Source organism: Vombatus ursinus, unplaced genomic scaffold (genome assembly GCF_900497805.2).
Source record: "Vombatus ursinus unplaced genomic scaffold, bare-nosed wombat genome assembly UNPS02014820.1, whole genome shotgun sequence".
Classification (NCBI taxonomy): domain Eukaryota; kingdom Metazoa; phylum Chordata; class Mammalia; order Diprotodontia; family Vombatidae; genus Vombatus; species Vombatus ursinus.
The window spans coordinates 4,774,231-4,800,232 of record NW_020954598.1 but is presented as its reverse complement, the minus strand read 5'-3'; the positions used below and the strand labels follow the sequence as shown (position 1 = coordinate 4,800,232).

The window sequence follows — 26,002 nt, the reverse complement described above, 5'->3', positions numbered from 1 at the left end:
AGTGTGTAATAACTAGCTGCTGTTACTGAAACAAGGAGGAGACCTTAAAAGAAGTCCATAATCCTAAACACTTCCTTGGACTGGCAGCTATCCTAGAATTAATGTCTTCATTTTACAAAGGAGGAAACTGAGACCCACCCAGGGAGGTGAAACAAATAGTCCCACATCACATTGGTGTCTAGAATGTTAATCTAATGCTCTTTTCTCACTGGCTGTGATGGGAGAAGGAGAGGGTGACCAAAAAAAAAAAAAGGAAAAAAAATGAGTTTAGTGAGATGTTCAGCTGCCATACTCATCCTGTTTTACCTGCTTGGAAGAGCCAGGGTTAGTGGTTGGCAGACGAATTTTGCAACATTGAAACGAAGATTGTTGAATTGAATCTCTCTTGTATGGCCCAATGATGGATTTTTCTCCCTATCTGAATGGGATTTAAATGGTAATGATCAGTAATCCACTGATTGCAAAATATGACAACTGTATGGCAAGCCAAAGGCAATGAGGAAGACATTTTGAAGTTTATCTGGAAAGTTGTTCATTCTAGAAAGCTGGATTGAATAATCTTCTCTGCTCTTCTTATAGTTTGCAATGGAATAGGAATTGGTGAATTTAAAGATGTTCTCTCCATCAATGCGACAAACATCAAACAATTTCAGAATTGTACCACCATCAGCGGCGATCTACATATATTGCCTGTTGCATTTAAAGGGTAAGAAGTTTGTGAAGAGGAAATGCACAAAGTGTGCTGCTTTTCTTGGGTCTGTGATCACTGGATGATAAGTTTCTATGTTTATTTCAGTGACTCCTTCACCCGTACTCCACCTTTAGATCCCAAAGAACTGAATATTCTCAGGACCGTGAAGGAAATATCAGGTTTGTACAAAACCCCAATCAGCCACAGAGTGTTAGAGCTAGATTAAAGCTTAGAGGTCATCTAATACAAAATCTTTTATTCTATAGAAGAGAAACAGACCCAGAGTAGTAAAGTGACCTTTCCCAAGGTTACATGGTTAGTCAGTGAAAGGGCTATGACTAGAAATCAGATTTTCTTCCACCCTTATGGCATGGGTTTCAATAGCTAAATATATATTTATATACATGTACATGACCAGTGGTATAATCTGAGGTACACTATAAAGGAACCCAACCCTCAAACAATATTCAATTGAAATTTCATCATTTAAAATTAAATTCTTCAAGTTAAAAATGTAGTGATTCATATGCTTGCCCCTACTTTAGATAGGCCATAGGCCTCTGCCTCATCCCAGTAGCCCTATTTCTATTTTGCTTAAGGGAAATAGGATTACATTCAGAATGGTCCTATAATTAGATTCCAAAAGGGTAAATTATCAGTTTTTCCAACATTTTTGACCCTTTTCCGTATTTTCCAAAGTCAGATTGAACACATCATTGTCTGTCCTCCTTAAAGGAATGAAGTTACAACATCAAGGGGAAGAGAAGAATGATAATTTTCAAACATTATGGTGAGAGGATATACCTTGATGGGCAAAGCAAACAAGACCATCTCAGAGGCTGGACAGGGGTCCACAGAAAAGACATTGGACAGATTTTGTCTATGTTGCAATTTTCCACAGGCCCAGCCCTGTACATATAGAGGGAGAAGGAAAGGGCCTAAACCGCCATTTTGGCATTTAGTCCTCAAGTTCAGATTTCAGGGCAGAACCAGATAAATGTGTATATAAGTATATAAATAAACTTTTAACTGGTGTATTTCTAAGGAAATTACATGATGTATAAAGCACTTTCCATTTTGTTGATTTAAATTTTTCCCTCTCTTCTTTTTAGTCAAATTGACTCAAGGCTTATTGATTTCATTAGTCTTTTCAAATAACAAGCTTTTAGTTTACATTTCATTTCTGTAATTTTTTTTTTTTTTTGGTTTCCAGTTTGTCAATTTTTCCTCTAATTTTTAAATATATTCTCTTTTAGGTTTATTTGGCTTTCTAATTTTTAAATGCATTTTCATTTCATCATCTCTTTTTTTATTTCATTAATGCATGTTTGTAGGAATAATTTTTCCCCCTTGGGGACTGCTTTAGCTAACTCTAAATCTATGATTCTATGAAACATATCGACTTTCAGGATTTTTGCTGATTCAGGCTTGGCCTGAAAACATGACTGACCTCCATGCTTTTGAACATCTGGAAATTATACGAGGCAGAACAAAGCAACAGTAAGTAGCTGGCAATTCTAACCATAGTTATGCAGTCAATGAGAGATAGAACTAAACCTTATCCATTCCAGAGGCCAGCTTTTTAGGGGTTCAACAAGGAGAGGGCTGTGGAAATTAGCCTGATAATTCAGGTAAAACCGGGTATTTGGTATTTACTTGAATTATCCAGGAAACTCTCATTTGCTTTGGGAGTGAGATCTGAGCAGTTTATAATATAGCATATTTCTGGCTTTGCCAACTTTCAGCTGTAATGACTAAATAGAAATTATTAAATAATCAATATAACCAGTATGGAGGAATGTGGGGAAAGGGCTTACAAATGGCTTTGCTAAGTATATTCACCCTATTAGAGCTGTTTTACATGACTGACCTCCATGACTTCTAATTGTATTCTATATCACTGTGTAATAATCAAGTACATTCAAGTCTGGTAAAAGCCATCTCTTTCAGATTACAAAATAGTCATACCTCTTGGTACTCAAATATAGTTAGTCTGGATCTCCAAAATGCTCCTTTTTGGCCGGTTATTCAATTTAATTAATGTAGTAAGCATTTATAAAGCATCTACTATGTTCAAGATATTGTGATAAGCACTGGAGATACAGAAATAAAAATAAGAAATGCCTTGCCCCTAAGGTAAGGAACAGACATTCTATTCAGGCCACACAAAAGAACCAGATAAGCAAATAGAAAATATATGCAAAGAAAATACAAAGTAATTTCTGGTGGGTGGAGAGAACACTAATAACTGGAGGGATTGGGAAAGGTCATCAGTGGTGGGTGGCTGAGCTAAGCCTGGAAGGCACAGGATGATTTAGGTAAAGGCATACAATTCTTACCCGGTTTACATTCATGTAGCTTCAAAGCATCATCACACGCTATAGGACCCTTGGTATATTCCTTCGGAACAATAGATCATCTCATATCCGAGCTCCTTGCCAGTACCACTTCCCAGAGGCCTTGGGCCAGGCTGCGCTTGAAATCTTCACATGGTGACTGGAGATGGGGCAAACTCAGGACAACCAATTTACAGGGTGCACGCTGCGATGAGTCACTAATTTGGACTGCCCTACCTTTGGGGAACCAGTTTCTGTTCTCCAATACCAGATAACTCTGGAGCACCTCACCTGCTTGTGCTTGAGCTATGGGCTCCTAATCTCCAAGGAACAAAGTGCTTTGCTGCTTGCCAAACTATTCCATACTTTGCATTCAGTGATTTCAAATGGCACATCCAATAACTTTGTATATGTTTATATCCTGGGTGCCTAGCACAGTGATTGGCATATCAGAGGCATTTAATAAATGGTTATCGAATGAATTGAATGAATGAATGGGGTAGGAGGAAAAGATAATAGGGTTACTTTTTTTAAAAAGCTGCAAAGATTGTGGTTCATCTATGGATTTGCTGAATAGCCTTCTCTGCTGTGCTGATATTAGAATCCACAGAGGGAAGGCTAGATGCCAGGAGACAACTTTTAACCAAAATGGTGTGACTGGTGGGATTGTACTGATACAGAAAAAAATTTGCTCATGAGAAAAGCAGAATATTCATCCTTTCCCAGGGTGGAAGATGGGTAGGAGCTGCTGACATCAGCAGTCAGGGTGGCCAAGTAGTGATTTTTCAGTCCTAGAATGTTATAGTTTCGCTGCTCCTTCTTAGACCTCCAGGAGAGTGGCATTTGAGAGAGCTCTTCAAGCCATCCATAGTGCACTTGGGAGATGGGAGCATTCCCAGAAAGGACACTGTAAGCTCCCTTCTTGAACCTGTGCTGTTTGGCCTAATCCTTGGCACAATTCCCTTTTCTCACTCATGGGAAGAACGCCTTCTACCATCTACCCAACAATGCTTATCTGGACTTTTCTTGAAGACCTCCATGGGAGACTCTCCAGAGGCTGTAATCAAGTTGATTTGTTGATTGTAATTTGGTTGATGCCTTCCTCACAAATTTCCTATGCTTTGGGTGGGAAGGAGGGGATCACTTACCACTCTGGGTTTGGCATTGTGATTTGCTTTCTCCTCTGCTTTCCTAAAAATATGTTTTGGTTTTTCAGTTGAAGAAAACCAAAGTTCATTTTGGATTCAGGATTTTTTTTTTAATTTTTAGGTAATTGGGGTTAAGTGACTTACCCAGGATCACACAGCTAGTAATGGATTCAAGATTTTTGAGAGTTCTTTGTTACCCCTTGAGTTGATTGGGACTTACCTTAGATCAGGGATTCTTAACTTTTTTTGTGTTATGGGCCGCTTTGGTAATGTAATGAGGCCTGGGGTCCCCTTTTCTGGATTCCTACAGTCATAATTGAAAAACCCGCTAAATTTCAAGTTTAGTTTAGTGAAAAAAGAAAAAAAAAATCCCATTTAAGTTCAGGGACCCTCTGAAATCTATCCATGGCCACCAGGTTAAAAACCCCTACCTTAGAATATCTCAAAAGTAGATTTACTACTTATACTTCTGAGCACATCATTTCTGTTTTCTGATACTCAATATCTTCTATAAAATAATGAGAGTAGTTTCTAATGTGCCATCTAACTATAGAAGAATATCATTATCTATTACTCTTTCTAATCGATGACCCACCATTGAAAATAAAATAAAAATAAATCTCAATAATGAAATTACTCTCCCACAATCATGATCAGACCCTCCAGTGAATGGTCCAATCCGTATAAGAAGGCAATTTTCTTCAAAGAGACCATTAGTTTTTATAGAGAATTATTTACTCTACCAGAAATTTTCTATAATCAATTTCTACTTTTTATAACCCTAAGAAATAGCAGAGTAGGCAATCACCTAATTAGCTCCCCTTGAGAGGACTATGGGCAGCAACTCCTTTACAAAGTTACCAACTCTCCCATACGTCATTCCGCCATTATCTCTCCGTTCCTTTAAGATTTTTCAGGAAGATTCTAACTCTCCTGGGTGGGGTCACCAATCAAGCCCTTATCAACTGAGACTTTAGTAATGAATGAACTATTTTGCAATTATGGACAAGAATTACACTCAGGATCAGTAACTGGGTCTTGGGAGAGGATATCACAGGAAGGGGAAAAGATGTGAGAGCTCACTTAAGAGAAGCTTCACCTACAGTCAGAATCCACTGACATGTAGCCAGCCCAATCACTAACCCCCAGGTAGAGCTAACCTGTGGTTCTTATTTAGATTTACAAAAGATCAGAAAATTCTGACTTTCTTAGACAAAGCTAACAGTGCCTTTCAAAGCTGTTCTAGAAAATGCCAGTTTCCTACAGTCTCCAAAAGCCACAATGCTTGCCTCCCAACAATCTAGTTCTCACTGCAGTGCGTGTAAATCTGGGGGTACAGAGGAGAAGAACAGGGTCTCCTTAAAAACCAAGATGGTTCTCAATAATGCTATGTTTTTTTCCCCAGAATTTCCTTTTCTTATAACTGATTTATAATTATATGTCACAATGTTGTTTTTTCTCTCCCCATTTCAGCGGTCAGTTTTCTCTTGCTGTTGTTGGCGTGGACATAACTTCCTTGGGCTTACGCTCCCTCAAGGAAATCAGTGATGGTGATGTCATCATCTCAAAAAACAGACAACTCTGCTATGCAAACACAATAAACTGGAACAGACTGTTTGGAACAAGAAGTCAGAAAAGCAAAATCACAAGCAACAAAGATGAAAAAGAGTGCCGTAAGTGACCACCCCCTGCTCTGTCTACTTTTAGGGCAAAGTCTTTGGCAATTACAGTTGTCCCAACTGCAGTGGTCTGCCTTGGTGGGTTTCAAGAGGAGGCTGAATGACTGCTAGTCAAGGCAACTCTTGTTCAGATACAGAGGTAACTCGATGGCTTCTAAGGCTGTCCTTTGGAACTCTGAGATTCTATAATATAGAGATGATTAATTGGCTATGACTCAATCAAAACTATTGTTCTTACTTAGATGCCTAAATCATCCTTCAGGCTTTAAGCCAGAATGAAGCAAACTAGGGAATCCCTGGTCCTAGCTTATCCATCCATTTATGTGATACAGATTAGAACTGTTTTAATCATTCTTACCCTAACTGAGTTTATCTAATGATGAGTCTTCAGAGTGATGAAAATAATCAAAATGCAAATTAAAGATGTGAAGTCATTTCTACACACCAGTCTACTTTCCAATTTAAAATACTTCCATTATTGTTATTGTTGTTCTGACTTTAGTTATAAGAAGCAGCTTTTAAGCTTCAGTATCTATAACAGAATAATCCCTGTTTGCCGCCATGATTCCAATAACCCCTGCCCTTTTCTGCTTTCCCAAACAATGTTTTTATATAATAAATAAACTGAGATTCTCAAGTGGAAAATGAGTAGTATTTCACATGACCAGTTTTCAGGAATTTCCTAAGTCCTCATTACACACATGGTACCATATGAGCATACCTATGATATAAGATAAATTATAAATGCAGAAGGTAGAAATTGTAGCCGGGAGACCACAATTTTGATCAAAAGGGGGGTCTTTTAGTAGACTACAAGGTGAAACAAGTTCACAGGGTAATGTCAAAAAGCACATAATCATCCAGCCTCAGCTTTCTAATTACGGGAAACTGACTGCCCTCTGACTAAAACCCTCAATGTGTTCAAAGTCTGCTTGAAGACAGATGTAATGCCCATATTGGTGGAGGTAATAATACTCCTAATACTACTAATAAAAATTATGATGATAATAATGACAACAAAAACAACTAGCATTTCAGATGAGAGAACTGAGTCCGAGGGAGGTTAAGTGACCAGTCCAGGGTCACACAACTGGTCAAAGCGTCTAAGTCAAGATTTGAATTCAGGTCTTCCTAATTCCACATTCAACACTCCAACAACTCCGCCACCTACCTGTCCTATAATATAGTTCTGCCATATTATGTAGCTGTAATAATTCTACCATATTCTGCTGTGGTCAGAGCATGTTTGGGGTATTGTGCTCAGTTCTGGGCAACACAGTTTAGGAAAAGCAGAGACAAGCTATGTTTAAGATTTGGAGGACTATCATTTGGAAATGGGATTGGCTTTGTTCTGCATGATCTCAGTAGCAAGAATGGGTTGCAGAGGGGAATAATTGTGCGTGGCATAAGGAAAAACTACTTCATGGCAATTAAGTGGCCCAGTGGCTAGAGCACTGGGCCTGGAGTCAGGAAGACCTGGGTCCAAATATGGCCTCAAACACTTACTAGGTGTGTGACCCTTATCCTATAAGTGACTCACTTATCCCATTTGCCTCAGTTTCCTCAACTATAAAATACTACTAATTTTGGTACCTATCTCCCAGGGTTGTTGTGAGGACCAGATAAATTAATATTTGTAAAGCACTTAGCACAGTGCCTGGAACATAGTAGACACTATATAAATGCTGTTATTAATAATTAGAATTCTCAAAACATGGACTATGCTGCCTTTGGAGGGAGTAAACTTCCTCACTGAAGGCCTACAAGATGAAACGGAATGTCCACTCACTGGAGACTCTTGGTCAAGTGTTTCAAATCATAGAACAAAAGCTTGAAGAGATCTGAAACCATCTAATACAACCCCCTCATTTTAAGGATTAGGAAACTGAGGCACAAGAAGTTTAAATGAACTTGCTCAAGGTCACATAGGTTATAAATATCAGAGATATGTTGGACTAGATGGACTCTTTCCAACTTTGAGATTCTGTGAAACATTATACAACATAGAAACTAGAGGATTCATGTCCTAAAGTAGCTGGGGTACTTGAGCCACTCCCCTGAAACTTACTTTGTCTTCTTCAGGGGCTCTGGGCCATGTTTGTCATGAATTGTGCTCACCTGATGGTTGCTGGGGTCCAAAGCCAAGCCACTGCCTGTCCTGTCGCTATGTGAGCCGTCACAAGAAGTGTGTCGAGAAATGCAACATTCTAGAAGGGTAAGAATTTTTTCTTTGGATTTTTCTATTGTGACCAAAAAGGAAAATACTCACGTCATTGGAAAGATTAATATTTAAAAGTTCATAGTTATTTTTTTCTACTTGTTTGCAAAATCTCCTCCAGAGTTCATGGCTTCCCCACAAAATAATGTCTCATTTATGTCCATACCTCAAAGTTTCCAAAGTACTTTCCCCAAAGCAATTCAATGAAATCTGTAGTGCATATACTATATGCTCCTTTTATCTGTACCTGTGCTTTCATCCCTATTCAGGCTACCTCCACTAATGCAGGCACAGTAAGATTAGTGAGGTTAAGTGACATACTTTTTTATTTGGTGACCTACTCCTTTTATTAAAGGGATTTGTTCTGTGAAGTTTGGATTCAGTCAAAGGGCTGCATTGAGGACCTAGAGGGCCCCATGTGGGTTCCTCACCCTGGAACTCATCTCCTGATACAGTCCTCTTTCTACTACACTCTGCTGCCTTGTTTAAAATTTAATAATTTATAACAACAGTAACAAAAATAGGTAGCATTTATATGATATTTTAGGGTTTGCAAAGTGCTTTGCATGTTGTGTCATTTGATACCGACAACCCTGCTCAGAATCACATGATCTGAATTCAAAGGAACCTCATAGGCTACCTAAACCCTAAACCATTCCAGAAAAGAAGCATCTAGTATACATCATTCTTAATCTATATTCATCTACTATGAGCTCAAAGACTTCCAGTTATGGGGAACCCGCTGCCCCCTGGTGCAGCCTATTCTATTTTGGGAGAGCTACAAATGTTACAAATTTAGGAGCCCACATAAGTGTATCCACTTGCACTCTTAATTTCTAAATTATTTCTAAAAATTTCCGAAGAATTTCTAAGAATTGATCAATTTAGCCTCTGGGCATCACCCTCCATGGTGAGATGAATTTAGTCCCAATAATTGAAGGATTGAGGGTCTTGCCAAGAAGATCTTGTTCTTTTGTTTTTGTTTTTGTTTTGTTTTGTTTTGTTTTGTTTTTTATCACACTATGAAGATGATTCTGGGTAACCTTTGTCTCCATGTGTTAACACAATTTATGCATGTTTGTGTTCATGGTGCCCAGATGACATACTGAATTCTCTGTTCTTTATTACCATTTAGTTTGAAACCCATAGTCTCAGGTATATCCTGTAAAGGTCTATCACACCCTTGGGATTAACCTCAAGGCTCTTAATGATAAAGTTGTTTGTAAATCCTAAACCACCATAGAAATAGAAGGGTCCTGAAAATGACTGTTCTCTTGAGGGTGGCAGGTTTATAGTCATTATAATCCAACCTAAAACAAATCCAAGTAGTTGGGTGGGATCATGTTTCTTCTTTATTTATCCTCTTCCAGTTACTTTGTGTGTTTGTTGCGAAGATCAAATGGGAAGAAGTACGTATGGGAATGCACTCTGTAAAGTGTAAAGTATTATAACAAATGTTGAGAACTATCTTTGATCTCAGCATATTCCCCAATGCCTTCCTTGGCTTAAGAAATCAAAATTAGGAAAGCTTATGTCCCCTGTTTGCTAAATCCTGGGCTTTCCCTGTGCCTTGAGAAACTGACATCCTGTATAGTCCAAATCACATATATTATCATTCTTTTTCATTTCTTCATGCTAAGGCCTGGAAAGTTATTCTTCCTGACTCATGACTCTTCGTTAAATAATTTTACTTGAGATGCAAAAAAAAATGTTCTGCAAATACCACAGGATCATGTTTCCTCACTTAGCCAGTCCTCTGAAGGAGATGTATTCTTCAGGCTTTGGCTTCATTTTTCAGGATGTTCCACTTCCCCCCTAAAGGAGCAGCTCTGCTTTTCATTCATTCCTTCTCAAGGCCTGCTTCCTTCAATCTTCTGGTTTTTGTTTCATCATAAGCTTCTTAAGTGCAATGGCCCACCTCCAAATTTGGATCAATTTGCAAGGCTTGGGGCAGTGGGGTTAACTATCTGTGGGCATTAACTTTCTCGGTATATGTTTAACACCAAAACAATTGCTTAATTTAGTCATCACTATACAGATATTAACTACATAAATTTGGGTTGGGGGAGTTCTGCAAAATAAATGAGTGCATGTGGATTCAAGGAATTTGCTGGGAAATTGTAGTGATGCTATAGCTTAGTGAGTTTGGTATCCAGAAATGTGTGTTGGGTATTTGTCTTTGTGGAGGGTGTTGGGACCTTGGTCTGACAAAGGAGAGAACATGCTTCCCTTCCCCATTGTCCATAAAGTCTTAGGTCTCCATCACAGTTACAAAATGGTTCATTTTAAGGCAAGAGCCTGTGTAAGCTATCTCAGAAAAAGAAAACTTTATGCTACTTATAACTTCCATTTCCAACCCATTGCAATGTTTTGTATCCTTCATTATTTCTCTTCTCTGTTTCAGATCCCTCCTCAATAAAATGAGGGCTTTGGATCAGATCTTCTATTTTTGGCATTGTTATTCTTTGTAATTCTTTTTTTTTTTTAATGTTGATTCTGAACCTCTTATTGCATCCTAAAACCATTTATTACTATTCTACCTTCAACAGAAAAAAATTGTAATCATAGGTTCTAGAGTAGGAAGGAATCTAAGTGATGATCTAGGCCCAACCCTCTCTTCTCAAAGATACGAAAAGTAGTTCATGGGGAACTGAAGTGACTTTTCTGATGTCACACAGCTACTAAATATCACAGCAGGAATGGAGAACATCAGTTATCATCTTTAAAATAATTATGCTTCATCTGTTTGAAGAAAGGCATATTGGTAGAGCAAACAGTGGTCTAGTTTTAAAATCAGGAAGACATGGCATCAATCTTGACTGTCACATATGGTCATATGACCATGAGGGAATTACCTTGCTTTTCTGGATTTCAGGTATTCTCTAAGAGTTGAATTAGTTTCAGTGGAAGGAGTTTCCACAGTGGGAGGTAGGTTACCACCATCCCTCCCTCAAAGAAAAAAAAATTAAGACAAATTATTTTCACCCCAAGATTTTAAATACTGGAGTGGAATATAGAATAAGACTATAGAGTTTCTGTTTCTATATGTTTATATCTATACCTTATTATCTTCAGTCTGGCTTATCTGAATTTCCTTGAAAAGTCAGAATGATTTTGATCTCAGTTATGAAAGTGTTCATAGATAGGGACAGCAAGCATTTGGAGCCAATCAGGACCAAAGCCATGCATGTTTTTTAGATTTAATATACTTTCCCAAAGATGCCACATCATCTCCAAGTGGTATCTATACACATTCTCTTTTTTGGTGCTTCTGCTCTGTGCTTGGAAAACCCTGAGAAAAACAAAAATGCAACTCTGAATTAGAAAAACATTTGACTACGAAGCAACATACCTACAGAATACACTAATACTGTGGGAACCTTGGAATTGACTCAGCATAATGTTTAACAGCTTTTGGATTAATCCAAATGGAAGTCCAAGAGTCAATTTTGAAGTTGAAATGGAGAAAACAGGGGCCAGAGGCATAACTAGAGATAAATAAAGGATGGAGTTCAAGAAGATGGAATTAAATAATGGAGAAGACTTGATATTCCTAAGTAGGAAGAGAAGAAGGTAAAAGCTCCAACCTTCTTCTCCCAAATTTCTTCAGGTCTGGACATAATATAATCAAGTTGATGTCTAATATCTTGACTCACACCCAGGCTGTGGAAGGTAATCAGAGAACAAAGATGAGTTCTCCAATATTCATTGGGCTGGGATTACTACCCTTGCAGAGACAACTGTGCTCAATTAGTACATTGTTAAGTGTTAACATCAAGGAAGGAATGTTTGCACAACCACATTGGCATGTATAAATACTTACAGCTCAATTCTTATTAAGGAAACATAGTGACCAAGACTAATTAAATAACATTTGTGGTATCCTAACTAGAAGCTTTCATATTAGTAGATAGCAACTTACCATTCAGTAGCTGGGGCCTTTGCAAGAAAGTTCCCTTCATCAGGTGCCTACAATAAAAGAAGAGATGAATTTGGGTGTCAAATTATGAGGGGGTTTTGATTTAATGAATACCAGTTGCTTCAAATGAAAGTGCTTCCTTGCAGTCTGAACCATCTGTGCCAAATTTACATGTTTAAGCATTTATTGTGTGCTGCCTAGAGCAAAGACATGGACTTAATCAGCATTCACATTTCACTTTTCTTAACATCTGTCATTACCATTGCATCTTTTGAATTGGACATCAACTTTTTCTTCACCTGGCATTACAACTTATTTGAAAAAAAAAAATTTAAGTAAAACCTTAGGGGTGGGGGGGTAGGAGGAATCTGATTCACATGTGTAGTTTATTAATAATCCTTCACTAATAGAAGGTTAATACACCTCACTTTGCTTCCTCCCCATTCTACAGTTAGTGTTTCCCTACCTATGATTTTCAAAGTTTGTAATCTCATTACAAGGTTACTTAAGACTTTTCTTGGATCATTTTTAAAAGCATGCCTCTGAGAAATGTAGGAAAGATGTTTTAATTGTATTTATATTATATAAATTTGTTATATTTATTATATAATTATATTTTATATTATATATAAATATATTATATTTCTGTTATATTTATATTATGTAAAATACATAAACATTATATTTATATTCATTGTTAGGCTTCTCTCTAGCACACGGATGACTATAGGTCCAGGTGATATGAGTGTAGTCAATAAATCTAAACCAGTAATGAGTCACCTTTTTTTTTCAGGGGTTACACCTGTTTGATCTCAAATCAATGCCACCAGGCTTGGCTGTATTTCTATGTTGCGGCCCATAGAGATATTTGTCTTCCACATGATTGTAAACTTGCCATCTGAGCCAGTCTGAAACTGTATTGAGTAAAGAAAGGCTCTTCCAGGATGCCAATTAGTAGTACTGATCAGCTTTCTTCATTTCTTCTTCTCCCAGAGAACCAAGGGAGTACATGGAGAATCTGAAATGCCTGCAGTGCCATCCTGAGTGTCTGCCTCAGGTGATGAATCAAACCTGCACAGGACCGGTAAGGAGCATATCTGATATCCCAGGCTCACAAGGGGCCAACATCACCTGAATACAGATCAAACCTTTTTCTGTATTTACTCAGAGAGTACACTGGTCTTAATCCATAACCTCTAGAGAGGTTGCTGCAGAATATCTTAGAATCATCCCCTGGAAGCCTCATAGTAAAGTGTCCTAGGTAGTAAAATTTCATTTGTATTTATCCTTTAATATCCTTGTTCTCCTTTCTGGGTCTAATTCTGAGCCTATGATTATTCAATAAACATACACACAGCACTATGCTACATGATTCAAATTCCTCTACTCACTTCCTACTAAGGAAGTCACAGGGCTTGGCCTATTAATTGTATTAGTGATCCATATTCTTCTTGTTCATAAATATTCTGGGTGACTCAATTTATGATGGATATTGGAGAACTTCCAGAGAAGGGCATCCAGGATTGTTTCCATGGCATTATGTCCATGCTTTCTGAGGACTGGTTGAAAGAATTGGGTATGTTAAAGCCTTATATAGAGAAGCCTCAATGGCTAGGGGGAAGCATAGGGAAGATGTACAATATAGCTATCTTTAAAAATTATGGGGGCAGCTAGGTGGCGCAGTAGATAGAGCACTGGCCCTGAAGTCAGGAGGACCTGAGTTCAAATCCGGCCTCAGAACAAACACTTGACACTTACTAGCTGTGTGACCCTGGGCAAGTCACTTAACCCCAATTGCCTAAAAAAAAAAAATAAAGAATTATGGAGAAGGGATTTTATTTATTCTATTTGATTACCCCCAGTCCCCAGTGGGAACAACTGAGGTGAAAGGGTAGGACTGAAAGTTTAGAGCAAGTTTAGGTTAATGTAGGGGGAAATTCTCTAACTATTACAGCTGCCCCAAATTAAAATGATCTGACTTGAGGTGGTAGGGTTCCCTTCATTGAATGTCTAAGCAAAGACAAAATGAAGGATTTAGAATTAGGATTTAGAAACTGAAGGGAGTTTAGCAATCATCTGGACAACTTCTCCATTTTAAAGATGAGGGAGAGGTCAAGTGGTTTGCTCCCTAAGGGTTTTTCAAGGCAGACCCAGGTCCTCTGAGTCCAAATCTAGTGAGATCTTCTCATGATACCTAATTGACTCAATATCTGGGTTGGAATGTCTGGCTTTCTTATTTTCTTTCTTCTTAGGATAAAATACAGAATTGAAGAAAACATGTTCTACCTTAAAGGCTAAGAAGGCTTATAAACTTACTTTGTTTTCTTTTAGGGTCCTGACAAATGCATAGAGTGTGCTCACTATATAGATGGTCCACACTGTGTCAAGACTTGTCCAGCTGGAATCATGGGAGAAAATGATACCTTGGTCTGGAAATATGCTGATGCAAATAAGGTTTGCCAACGATGCCATCCCAATTGTACCTATGGGTAAGTAAAACCTTTAGCTGCCTAGAAAAAAATGTAAAATTACAAACTAATTTTTCTGAAAGCAATCGACAAGAAGCTAATGTTGCATCAACATTAACACAACCAAGTAGTTGAACTAGTTCCTCTTTGTTGGTCTGAGTTCATGGGTTTAATATTTGACTCTCTTAGTGGCTGAGTTGAGTAATGATTTTTCATATAAAACAAATGCAAAAATCTCGCTGGAACAGCATCTCCTCAGCAGGATTGATGGCACGGGAAGGTAAGCCTAGTGCTAGTACAGGCTACAGTGGTCATAAAAACAGGCCATAGGAGTAGTTATTCAATTTTTTCATATTGAATTTTGATATTTTCTTATAAGAGGCCCATTCCATTCAGCATCCCTGTCTCTAGTTTGATTAAACAAAACAACTAAGTTCAGAGGAACCTCATAGTTAGGTTCAAAAAGCGTAAATAATCAGTCACTCAACATTTATGAGACTTTTCCAAACCTTCCTAAATCAGAGTGAATATGTCATAATGAAAGTGAACACCATTAACCAGGAAACTAAGGCTCTTGTAGTCTTTCCAATGCTTATTAAAATTTTTCATTATCATCATCACATCATTAAGCATCCTATCTGATATCTCCTGCATGCTCTCTTCAAAGTCCAGAGTTCATTATTTTCAAGAGCCCAATCAGCCTGATATTAGGCAACATGCCTTCTTGACAGTTGATCAGAAGCCCTATTTCCTTATACTAAAGGCAACATGTCTTTGCAAAATATAGTATGAAATTTCAACACATCTATGATTTCATAGGTTTGGGCGCCTACTCCCTGCACAGGTGAGATCATGTCCTATCCATATCATCTCCCTCTGTAAGATTTTTGTTCACAAGCTCCAATAAATCCTCCATACTGGATCCATATAGCACACTGGAAATTCTCCCCAGGGTTTTAATATTCTAGGCTACCAGTGCAGTAGAATGAGCACTAGAATTGGAGATAAAAATCTGGGTTCAAATCCTAGCTATGCCATTGCCTGTGTGATATTGAACAAGTCACTTCTCTTCTCAGAGACTCAGTTTCCCCATCTGTAAAGCAAAAGGATTGGACTAGATGACCTCTCAATCCCTTTCAACTCTAAATTTATGCTCTATTCTAAGGATAGAACGAGATACTTTACCAAATACTTTCCTAAAATGTATGTCATTCTTATAGGATAGCTAAGTGGGGCAGTGGATAGGGTGTGGGGTGTGGAATCAAGAAGAAAGGCTCATCTTCCTTAGTACAAATCTGGCTTCAGACACCAACTACCTATTTAACCTTGGGCAAGTCACTGGATCCTGTTTACCTCAGTTTCCTCATCTATAAAATGAGCTGGAGAAGTAAATGGCAAACCACTCTAGTATCTTTGCCAACAAAGCTCCAAATGGGATCATGAAGAGTCAGATACAACTGTAAAATGACTGAACAAACTCTTAATTCTCCCCCTCACTCTGCAACCAACCTTTTTCATTCTCTAGCCACACGTGTGCTCAATGAAATATTTGGTAACACTTCCTGTGTACGAGTCATCATTGGCAATAATACTCCATGGCCCACTCACACCCACCATGCATCTACTCCTTGAAGTCCCTGCAGTTTTGATTCTTTGATAGCAACACCCCACAAATAGTCAGATAGAATTACCCAAAACTTGGTATTTTTTTTTTAAAGATGTATTTTTATATTATTAAGCAGCTTGGGAATTGCTGAAAGCACTAGTCGGTTTCCCAAGTACAATCCAATCTCATCTCCTTTAATTCTGAGCCTGGCTTATTTGTCCATCCTTAGCCCTTGTCTGGCTCAGTATAACCTCAAGAGGGACAGGAAGTAAATCTTCACTAAATATGGGTTTAGGGTCCCCCCCCCACAATCTATTCGTGACATTTGCTTACACAGTTAGCATTTAGAGCTATCATCTCAAGGGAAAAGAGTCTTTAATAGACAAGATGCTAACTAGGTTATAATCTCAGTGGCTGAGGGGACATGTTAATGTGATTAAACCTTTAAACTTTTATAATAGTTTCTATTTTCTGCACTTCTCTTCTCCTGGGACCACAAATCACTTTAACCTCAGGTGGCAAAGGAGCTGAGTAAGGAGTATGAAAAGAAATACTGCCCTGTAATTAATAATGCTTGGCCTTATCGCCGATAGCTCAGTCCCACAAATTTCTTGGTTACAGGTTTATAAATTCTGCCATTAATTCAACAAAGAACCCAGGAGGAATTTTCAGTAGTTGGAACTCAGATCTTCATTTTCCTTTGGCATTGGGATAATGAATGAAAAGTAGAGGTCATGGGAAGGTCTTGGGAAGCTTAGGAAATTATAAAAAGATAATTTATCATTTTGATTAGGGCTTGAAGTAACCTATGCTATTACAATTAGTTTCACCTCCAAAAGGCCATAAATTAGACAGAAACTGACCAACTAAATTAGATTCAGATTAATAATTATGGAAAAAGCTAATTTTAAAAAATCTTGATAGTAATAAAAAAAATGAATCTCTCTACTTGGAGTGGGGAAGGTGGAAGGAGGTAGTAATTGAGAAAGAAAGGGGTCCAGACCAATTATTTCATCAGAGCAGAAAACTCTTGGTGTAGAAACTTTGTCTACTAGTTCAGATCTATATCCCACCTATCATTTCTTCTTAGTGAGAGTTGTCTGGGTGCACTGAGAAGTTAAGGAGCATGTTCACAGTCAGGCAGCTAGTCTGTGTTAGAAGCAGGACCTGAGCCCATTATTCCTGAACTTCAAGGTCAGCCAAGCCTCCATCCACTTATCTGAGTCTATACTAACTAGTTCTGAGCAGTTAATATGTTGATAGACAACTTTGTGGCTGTATGACTGTCAATCAGGAGACATTATAATCTCTAAAAAATCCAAAGTGCAGGTTAAGTCAACAAGTGTTCATTAAGTACCTATTATGTGCCAGGCATTGTATTAAGGCCTTGACATAAAGGGTACCATGCTGGGGATAAGGAGGCTGCCGTGTATTTCTAATGATATCTTGCATCCAAAAAGTAGGATAAGGCATTTCATCAAAGATATGTATGATGGGAAAAAGAGGACCAGGTAGTGAGTTTAAGCAGTAACAGTAGACACCTGGGCTATTGCCTAATTACCCTTCAAAATGTAAAAGGTCCAGAGGAAGGAACAAGAATTGGTTCTCCTATTTATATCACTTGAATTTTCTTAGCTTCACTCACCAAAAATTAGGAGCCAAGCATCTAGATGCTTTGTCTATATACAGTGCTACACATCTGGAAATATCTGCAAGAGTGACTGCATTTTTCACTTTTCATCTGGACAGTAACCATACACATATATAGTCCTACCCATAGACACCACTGTGAGATATGTGTGCCTGAGACATTTCTGTATTCAGTAATTTAAAGGAAACATATCTATAATATTCCTTCAACTCAGGCCATGCTATTAATACAATTATCAGAGAAAATACATGTAAATCACTGGGCAAATTTTAAAACACAATGTAAATGTCAGTTTTGGGACATTTTGGGACATAGGCTGATCAGATGAAAAGCAAGTAATGAGAATTCATTTGTGACCAATAGGATGCAGTAGAATTGTTGACTTTGATTAATTTTTTAAGGTGTGGTAGCTGATGTTGGTTTTTTTTTTCCTCTTCTTCATTCTGCAGGTGTGAAGGTCCAGGTCTTGAAGGCTGTCCCACACCTGGGTAAGTATTGCAGGTATACGTATACTGATTCATTAATCGGTCAGTCAACAAGTTTTTGTTAAGTGTTTACTATGAGTCAGATATTGTGCTAAACACTAGAGATACAAAGAAAGGCTAAACAAAAGAATTCCCAACCTTCAAGGAGCTAACTTTTCAAGGAGGAAGACAATATGTAAATAACTTGGTTAATTACAAGATATACACAGAATTATATGGAAGGTGATCTAAGAGGGAAGGTGCCACCAGCTGAGGGATCAGAAAAGACCTCCTACAAGAGGTGGAATCTGAGGGAAGCCTTGGAGAAAGCCAGACGATGACAGGTGGAGGTGAGCAGGGAGAGTATTCCAGGTTTGGGAGTCAGCCAGGAAATGGAGTGAGCTTTTCAAGGAATAGCAGCTAGGCAAATGTAGCAACATAGGGGAGCATATGGTGGGAGTAAAATGTAAAGGACTGGAAAGGTAGAAAAGGAACAGATTACAAAGAGTTTTAAATGCCAAACAGACAATTTGTATTTGATCCTGGAGGTAATAGGGACCCACTGGAACCCATTGTGCGGGAGGTGACAAGGCCATTTTGGCCTCTGAGTGGAGGATGGATTGGAGTGGTAAAGGACCAGTGCCTACATGACCTATTAGAATACTGTTGCAGTAGTCTGGGCCAGAGGTGGGCAGAGTTGTCAACTGCCATCATTTTTCTGGCTTCATGTTTATGCTCTCCATTTCACTGATGGTAATAATGCCAATATAACATTCAGATTATTGAAGATACCTTAAAGTAGTAACTATGGTCTCAAAAACAGTCTAAATTCAGCCTCCACTAATTCAGACATGTTTTTCTCTGGTGGGTTTGAACTAGTGAGCTTTGATTAAAGCTGGTCTTCTTTAAGATTTTACTTCCTCAGTGAGCAGAACCAGAAGAACATTGTACACAGTAACAGCCACGTTGTGCGATGACTAATATTGACTTAACCCTTCTCAGCAATACGAGGATCTAAGACATCTCCAAAGGCCTCATGATGGAAAATGCTATCCACATCCAAAGAAAGAACTATGGAGTTTGAATGCGGATTGAAGCATACTATTTGATATTTTTTTTTTCTTCTGTTGTGTTTTGTTTCCTCTTTCTGGTAGTTCCTCCTATTGGTTCTAATTCTTCCTTACAACATCACTAATGTGAAAATATGTTTAATAGGAATGTGTATGTATAGCCTATATCAGATTGCACTCCATCTTGGGGAGGGAGGGGGGAGAAAAATTTTAAATTCAAAAGCTTATGGAAGTGATGGTTGATAAATCAAAATAAATTAGTTAAAAAAGATTTGACTTCCTCATGTGGAAAAATTGGAACACTAATTCATTGTTGGTGGAATCGTGAACTGATCCAACCATTTTGGAGAGCAGTTTAAAACTATGCCCAAAGGGCTATAAAACTGTGCATACCCTTTGATCCAGTAATACCACTACTAGGTTTATATCCCAAAGAATTCATAAAAAAGGGAAAAGGACCTACATGGACAAAAATATTTATAGTAGCTCTTTTTGTGGTGGCAAATAACTTGAAATTGAGGGGATGCTCATCAATTGGGGAATAACTGAACAAGTTGTGGTATATGAATGTAATGAGATACTACTGTTCTATAAGAAATGATGCACAGGTGGATTTCAGAAAAACCTGAAAACATTTACATACTGAGTGAAGTGAGCAGAACCAGGAGAACATTGTGCACAGTAACAGCAATATTGTGCAATGATCAACTATGACAGACTTAGCTCTTCTCAGCAATACAATGATCCAGGATTGTCCCAAAAGACTCATGATGGAAAATGCTATCTACATCCAGAGAAAGAACTATGGAGTCTGAATGCAGATCGAAGCATACTATTTTCACTTTTTTTGTTTTTTATTTCTCATGATTTTTCCCTTTTGTTCTGATTCTTCTTTCACGTGACTAATGTGGAAATATGATTGTACATGTGTAATCTATATCAGATTGCTTGCTGTCTTAGAAGGGGGAGGAAAGGGAGGTAAGGAGAAAAATTTGGAACTCAAAATCTTACAAAAACGAATGTTGAGAAGTATCTTTACATGTAATCAGAAAAAAAAAATAAAACACTATTAAGTGCAAAAAAAAAATTGGCTTTCCCCTTCTCATGGGACAGATTACTTGGCATTGTTATTTATTTGACTTTCTCTGTGATTGTAAGGCAAGGCAAGACACCCATTCGTCCCTTTACCTGTTTCCAAGCCCTGATACCGATCACTTCTTTTATGTGTCGTCTATGTGTCACCTATGTGTTGCCCTGACTTCTTATTCCACACCAGCTGTTTTTGTGCTTTGAATGTTGTGCAAGCTGCTGCTTTTGCTGCTTCTAGCCTTAACTGCATCCTAACCCATTCCCTACAGAGGGAATTAAAAAAAATTAATTATTTTTAGGCAACTGGGTTCAAATGTCTTGCTCCCACTGGTCACACAGCTAGTAAATGTCAAATGTTTGGTCTGAGGCCGGATTTGAACTCAGGTCATCCTGACTTCAGGGCCAGTGCTCTATCCACTGCACCACCTAGCTGCCCCTACAGAGGGAATTAACACACCTACTTCCTATGCTTTTTATTCTCATATGGTGGTATGTGGCATTTATAGGTTAGGGTTTTTTGTCTTTGATGACGGTTTTTAGCTGTGGGGAGAGGGGAAGGGGAACTTTAGGTGCTTGTTTTTAATAGCCACTGTGCCAAAACAAGAAATATATTCAATCTTATTTCATTGATAAGCCCATAAAACATGCTTTCCTCTTTTGCCTTCTTTCCAGTCCCAAGATCCCTTCCATAGCCACTGGAATTGTGGGTGGCTTTCTCTTACTGATGGTGTTGATCCTTGGCATCGGTCTTTTCATTAGAAGGCGCCATATTGTCCGTAAACGCACACTGCGCAGGCTACTACAAGAAAGGGAGGTAAGAGTCCAGGATCCTATCTCTCCCAATTGAGAGGTTATTATGGGACTGACTAGATTTGTATAATATAGTAAAAAGTACTCTACTTCCAGAGAAAGGGAACCTGGTTCAAATTCTAGTTCTTATTAACCTTAAGTGGTGAGTGAAGCCAATTTTAGTTAAGCTGGTCTTCAGGTAATCGACACACAGTCTACCACTGGACCTCTTCTTAAAAGCCAAAAACTTTCATAGTATTAGAGAACTCAGAGTTGTCTCCATACCATGATGAGGCATCAGTGCAGGACTTTACTTAAGGAAATATGATATCATGAATGGAAAAAACATACGTCACAACAAGATTCCATTAGGTAGCTACTTGGTGTGGTGCTATACTTGGAATTATAAGTCAATTCGTGCCAGCAACTATTTATTAACCATCTATTGTGTGCTCAATGCTATGCTAGGCTGTGTAGTGTACAGAGTTCAAGAAGTTTAATACAGTCCTTGATAGTAAAGGAGGGAGGAAATCACAATTTCCACCAATTATTTCTAGACAACAATGCCAACGGAGAGAACTGAGTTTGGCTTCAGGTCCTGCCTCTGAAGCTTACTTACTTATGGGATACTGGCCAAGGCAATTAAAGCTCTAGGCCTCTGTAAAATGAGAGGGTTGGACTAGATTCCCTCTGAGTTCTCTTCCACTCATAATCCCAGCATACCGTTAAGATGGCCACCGCCTAGATACCTTCTTCACCAAATGTTTTCAGCTCTTGCCTGAGAGGAATTTTTCCTCCCATGGAAACACATCTCCAATATTATAATCAAAGCGATGGGATAAAATGATTCACTTGATAAAACATTGTTCTATAGCCAACTTTGTTGAATCACTATATATTCCATAAAGCAAGCAATGCTTACGTGTGAATTGTTGCTATTTCCAATAGCCCTTCACGTTCTTTTAGAAAAAGTACCTCTTTATTATTCAAAATTTTCTGGTAATTTGACTGTGTGACCCCGGGCAAGTCACTTAACCCCAACTGCCTCACCAAAAAGCAAAAAAAAAAAAAAAAAAATTTGTGGTAATTAATTGAGATTAAATAAGAACCACACACAGCTGTTTATTAATATTTGACATCTGGTCAAAACTTCTGGTTTTCACTGTCCCTATGTATCATTCACAATATTTCAATAGGTCCTTTCATTTTTTTTCTTAATAGCTAGTAGAGCCTCTCACCCCCAGTGGAGAAGCTCCCAACCAGGCCCTTTTACGGATCCTAAAGGAGACAGAATTTAAAAAGATCAAAGTCCTTGGCTCTGGAGCTTTTGGTACAGTGTATAAGGTAAGATGATCCAGACACATAGTCATAAAGTGGATAAAAGGCCTTCGATTGGTCTGACCCATGGACTGCGGATAGGGAGACATACACGTGAGAAGTGCTAAGTACCACAAGCAATGGCAACAGAAAAGTGTATATTATAGGGATATATTTTTACTTATTTTTACCCCAAGTTGTTTGTGACATCAAAGACTTGGTAGCTTCCAAAATGCTCCTCAGACTGCTCAAGTTTTTGTAGCTTCTGTGGCAAATCAGTGGTCCTAGGGACAACCTATGCCATGGACCCCACACATTTTTTCATGAAGAGTAACCTGTTTTTGAGTGATAAAGTGGATACAAATAAATCATGAAAAGGGAACATTTTGAAGGCATATAGCATCTAGTCCTAAAATAGGTTTTGTTTTCTATTTTCATTAAAATTCTTTCTTGTCCATAGTCTAATTTCTTTAAGTCCCATATTTGTTTCTTAAAAGTGTCTACTGTTATACATTAGTTTCATGACTACCACATCCTTTATCTAGGTAAATGTACTCATGCAATGCAGCCTATCTTCTAAACAGTTCATGAGAAATCATAGTTCTTGGCAGTCCTTGGCAGGCGGCAACTTAGATTAGAAACATTTCATCCAATTGGAGTTTGTAGTTTTTAAATAATCATTTTTATCATGACCTTGGCCAAAATCAACAAGCATGGGCATATCCTTACACAAAGAATAGAATGAATCGATTGTACATGTTTCCATGGATCTCTAGTGCATATAGCTTGGAGTTTGTTTGTTTTTTCAAGTGTATATTAAATTTAACATGGAAGTTCCATTGTATTACCTGATTGATCTATACTCCCTTCTGAACTTCCTCCTGTTATCTTCTATGGATCTATCTGGGGTGTATTTTCAATAAAAATAATCACATTTGCAATCCAACCATATCTTGTGATATGAACCCTTCTAGCTAATAACTTCACTCTTCTTATTGCAGGGACTATGGATTCCAGAAGGAGAGAAGGTGAAGATTCCTGTTGCCATTAAAGAGTTAAGGGAAGCTACTTCTCCGAAAGCCAATAAGGAAATTCTTGATGTGAGTTTTCCTCTTCAATCTATAGACGGAAATCTTCACATACCTTGTATTTCAAATAATTTGGGGATTTGGCTGCAGGCGTCCCTCTCCTTGAAGCAAACACACTAAAATGTGCCCGTCCTTATTTTATTTAAGCTTTTTCTCCAGGGCTATCTGGCTCTGTTGTAGTTGGAATGAAACAGTGGAGTGAATGAAGCCCCTCGCTCCCAAACTGTCTCCTAAAGTGTCGTCTCCTCTAGCTTGTCTCAGAGAAAAAGGTTTCAGGTGGTTAAACACTGAGACCCACAAAAGAAAATATCTTCAAGTCAAAGACTTTTTAGAGTAGTTTAGTATAAATGCTTTTTTCATTTAAGCTAAATGCAAATGCACCAAATGCTTGTTGGTTGATTAAACGCATTGCACTTTGCCCACTATAAAAGCATTGCATTGCACCACTGCCCCGTCCCCTCCAAAAGAAAAAAAAATCTGGAGTCAACTCTCAGTTATCTGTATGTTGCTTATTTATTTTGTGGCATTTCCAACTGTGACAGCTTCCTCTACAGTTTGCCATGTTCCCAGATCTCATTTTATGGCTGTCACTCTGTATATAGCTCAGAAAATGCAAGCTCGTTTTAACATCAGCCTAAGCAAAACATAATTAGGAAGATAAGCCTGTGGAGTTGAGGGGAACAAAGAAAAAACAGTGTAGAGTAAAAATACCTGGAACCTATCCCAATGCTAAATGTGGATGTTTGGGATTATCGACACAATTACATAGCAAGGGTAATTCATAGTGGAAGGAGACCTACATCAAATGAGGCAAAATGTGAGAAGTGCATTTGTAACTAACCTTAAGATGCTTCATAAATTTAATCCTCATAGTACCCCCTATGAAGTAAACAGGGGAGGTATTATCGTTATTATCATATTTTATATGAGGACATGGAAGCCATTGAGGTTGTGACTTGCCCAAGGTCACACAATTAATTGATATAATAGTTGGTATTTATATAGCCTTTAAGATTTACAAAGCTTATTATAAATATTATCTCATTTCATTCTCAGAGCAACTTTGGTAGGTAGATTCTATTATTATTTCCTTTTCATAGATGAAAAAACTGAGGCAGATAGAGATAATGAGACTTATTGCATAGCTAGTAAGTATCTAAGATAGGATTTGAACTCAGGTCTTTGTGACTTCAAGTCTAGTACTCAATCTACCATACCACCTCATTGCCTGACGTGCAATTTCTAGTTCAGCGTTCTTTCCAATACACATACTAAACAAATAAGAAAAACTCAGACTTTCCTATTTCCAAAGCTCTAAAAACTCAGTTTGTGCTGAAGCTTGGTCACAGAAGTCAGATAATGTTTTTCCCCTCGTTTGGATCCAACCCACAGCATGAAAACACGACAAGAAACCAATGGAACATAGGCCTGATTGTAATATACACTGACATGGTGTATCCCTCTGTGGCCAAGTAAAACACCTTCTCTGGATTTCACACCTGAATTAATTAACTCTCTGAACCCCTCCCTGCTTTTATGAGCTTCTTTGGTGGAATCCTTCTGGATACAAGATGCTACACTAATCAGTCTGGCATCATTGAAATCAATTATAGATTTATCAAATAAATATATGTTCCATTTTAATGATTTAGAAGCAAACCACACCACCTACCTCATTACAAGCAATGGGGAGGAGCATTTACTAGTGAGTGTCAGCTGAGGTAGGGTGAGAGCAGGGGGGACAAACACGTGGCATTTTTCACGTACTGACTCTGGCCCCCATCTCCTAACATCCTGCTTCCAAACCTCTCAGAGAGATGGTTTAATGGAAGAAATATCAACCCTGACTCTAATCACCCTTAGCAACTCAGAGAGAGGGAAGCAAAGACAAACAGTTCTGAGCTGTCCTGAGACTAATCCAGGCTTTTACATTGGAAGAAATTATTACACAAGAGTTTTCCAGGAGATTCTGCATAGAAACTCCCTTTCGTATAGAGAGCTGGTAAGAGTCCAGGACCCAAAACTGATTTCAAGAAGCAGCTGTTACTAACTTGCTGTGATTTTGCTTCATTTGATGTAGGTCTCCTTCCACTATCATTTCAACATTCTGTGCCTCAGTCTCTCACTCTTTAAAATGATTGATGTGACCTAGTTTGACTCCAAGGCCCCAAGTCCTACCTTTCCTTTTTTTTTTTTTAGACTGGATCTATCATTTCATCAGTGTAGAAAATGGCCAGTGAGAGAACACCCTTAACCAGCACTAATCAGTCAATCAGTCAACATGCATCAAGGGCTTGCTATGTGGCAAGTTGGACTAGTGGATAGAGCACCAGGGCTGGAGTCAGGAAGATCTGGGGTCAAATCCGGCCTTAGACACTTACCAATTGTGTGACCCTGGGCAGGTCACTTAACTTCTATTTGCCTTAGTTCCTCCTCTATAAAATAAGGACACACCGGAGAAGGAAATGG

The 26,002-nt window shown here is 38.3% G+C and overlaps 1 protein-coding gene across 3 annotated transcripts in view; it reads left to right on the top strand.

Moving 5' to 3' along the window:
* The window catches only part of EGFR (epidermal growth factor receptor), a 249,476-nt gene that overhangs the window by 179,757 nt on the left and 43,717 nt on the right, over positions 1-26,002 (top strand). For 2 of the 3 annotated variants that reach the window (XM_027837181.1, XM_027837180.1), the window contains exons 9-19: positions 580-706; positions 797-870; positions 2,101-2,191; positions 5,649-5,848; positions 7,937-8,069; positions 12,985-13,075; positions 14,323-14,480; positions 18,166-18,204; positions 21,012-21,153; positions 22,350-22,472; positions 23,447-23,545. In XM_027837181.1, the coding sequence (XP_027692982.1) occupies positions 580-706; positions 797-870; positions 2,101-2,191; positions 5,649-5,848; positions 7,937-8,069; positions 12,985-13,075; positions 14,323-14,480; positions 18,166-18,204; positions 21,012-21,153; positions 22,350-22,472; positions 23,447-23,545 (1,277 nt within the window). Of the gene's footprint in view, positions 1-579; positions 707-796; positions 871-2,100; positions 2,192-5,648; positions 5,849-7,936; positions 8,070-12,984; positions 13,076-14,322; positions 14,481-18,165; positions 18,205-19,182; positions 19,220-21,011; positions 21,154-22,349; positions 22,473-23,446; positions 23,546-26,002 lie in introns of those variants that run through there. The other variant, XM_027837183.1, reaches the window with a different exon arrangement.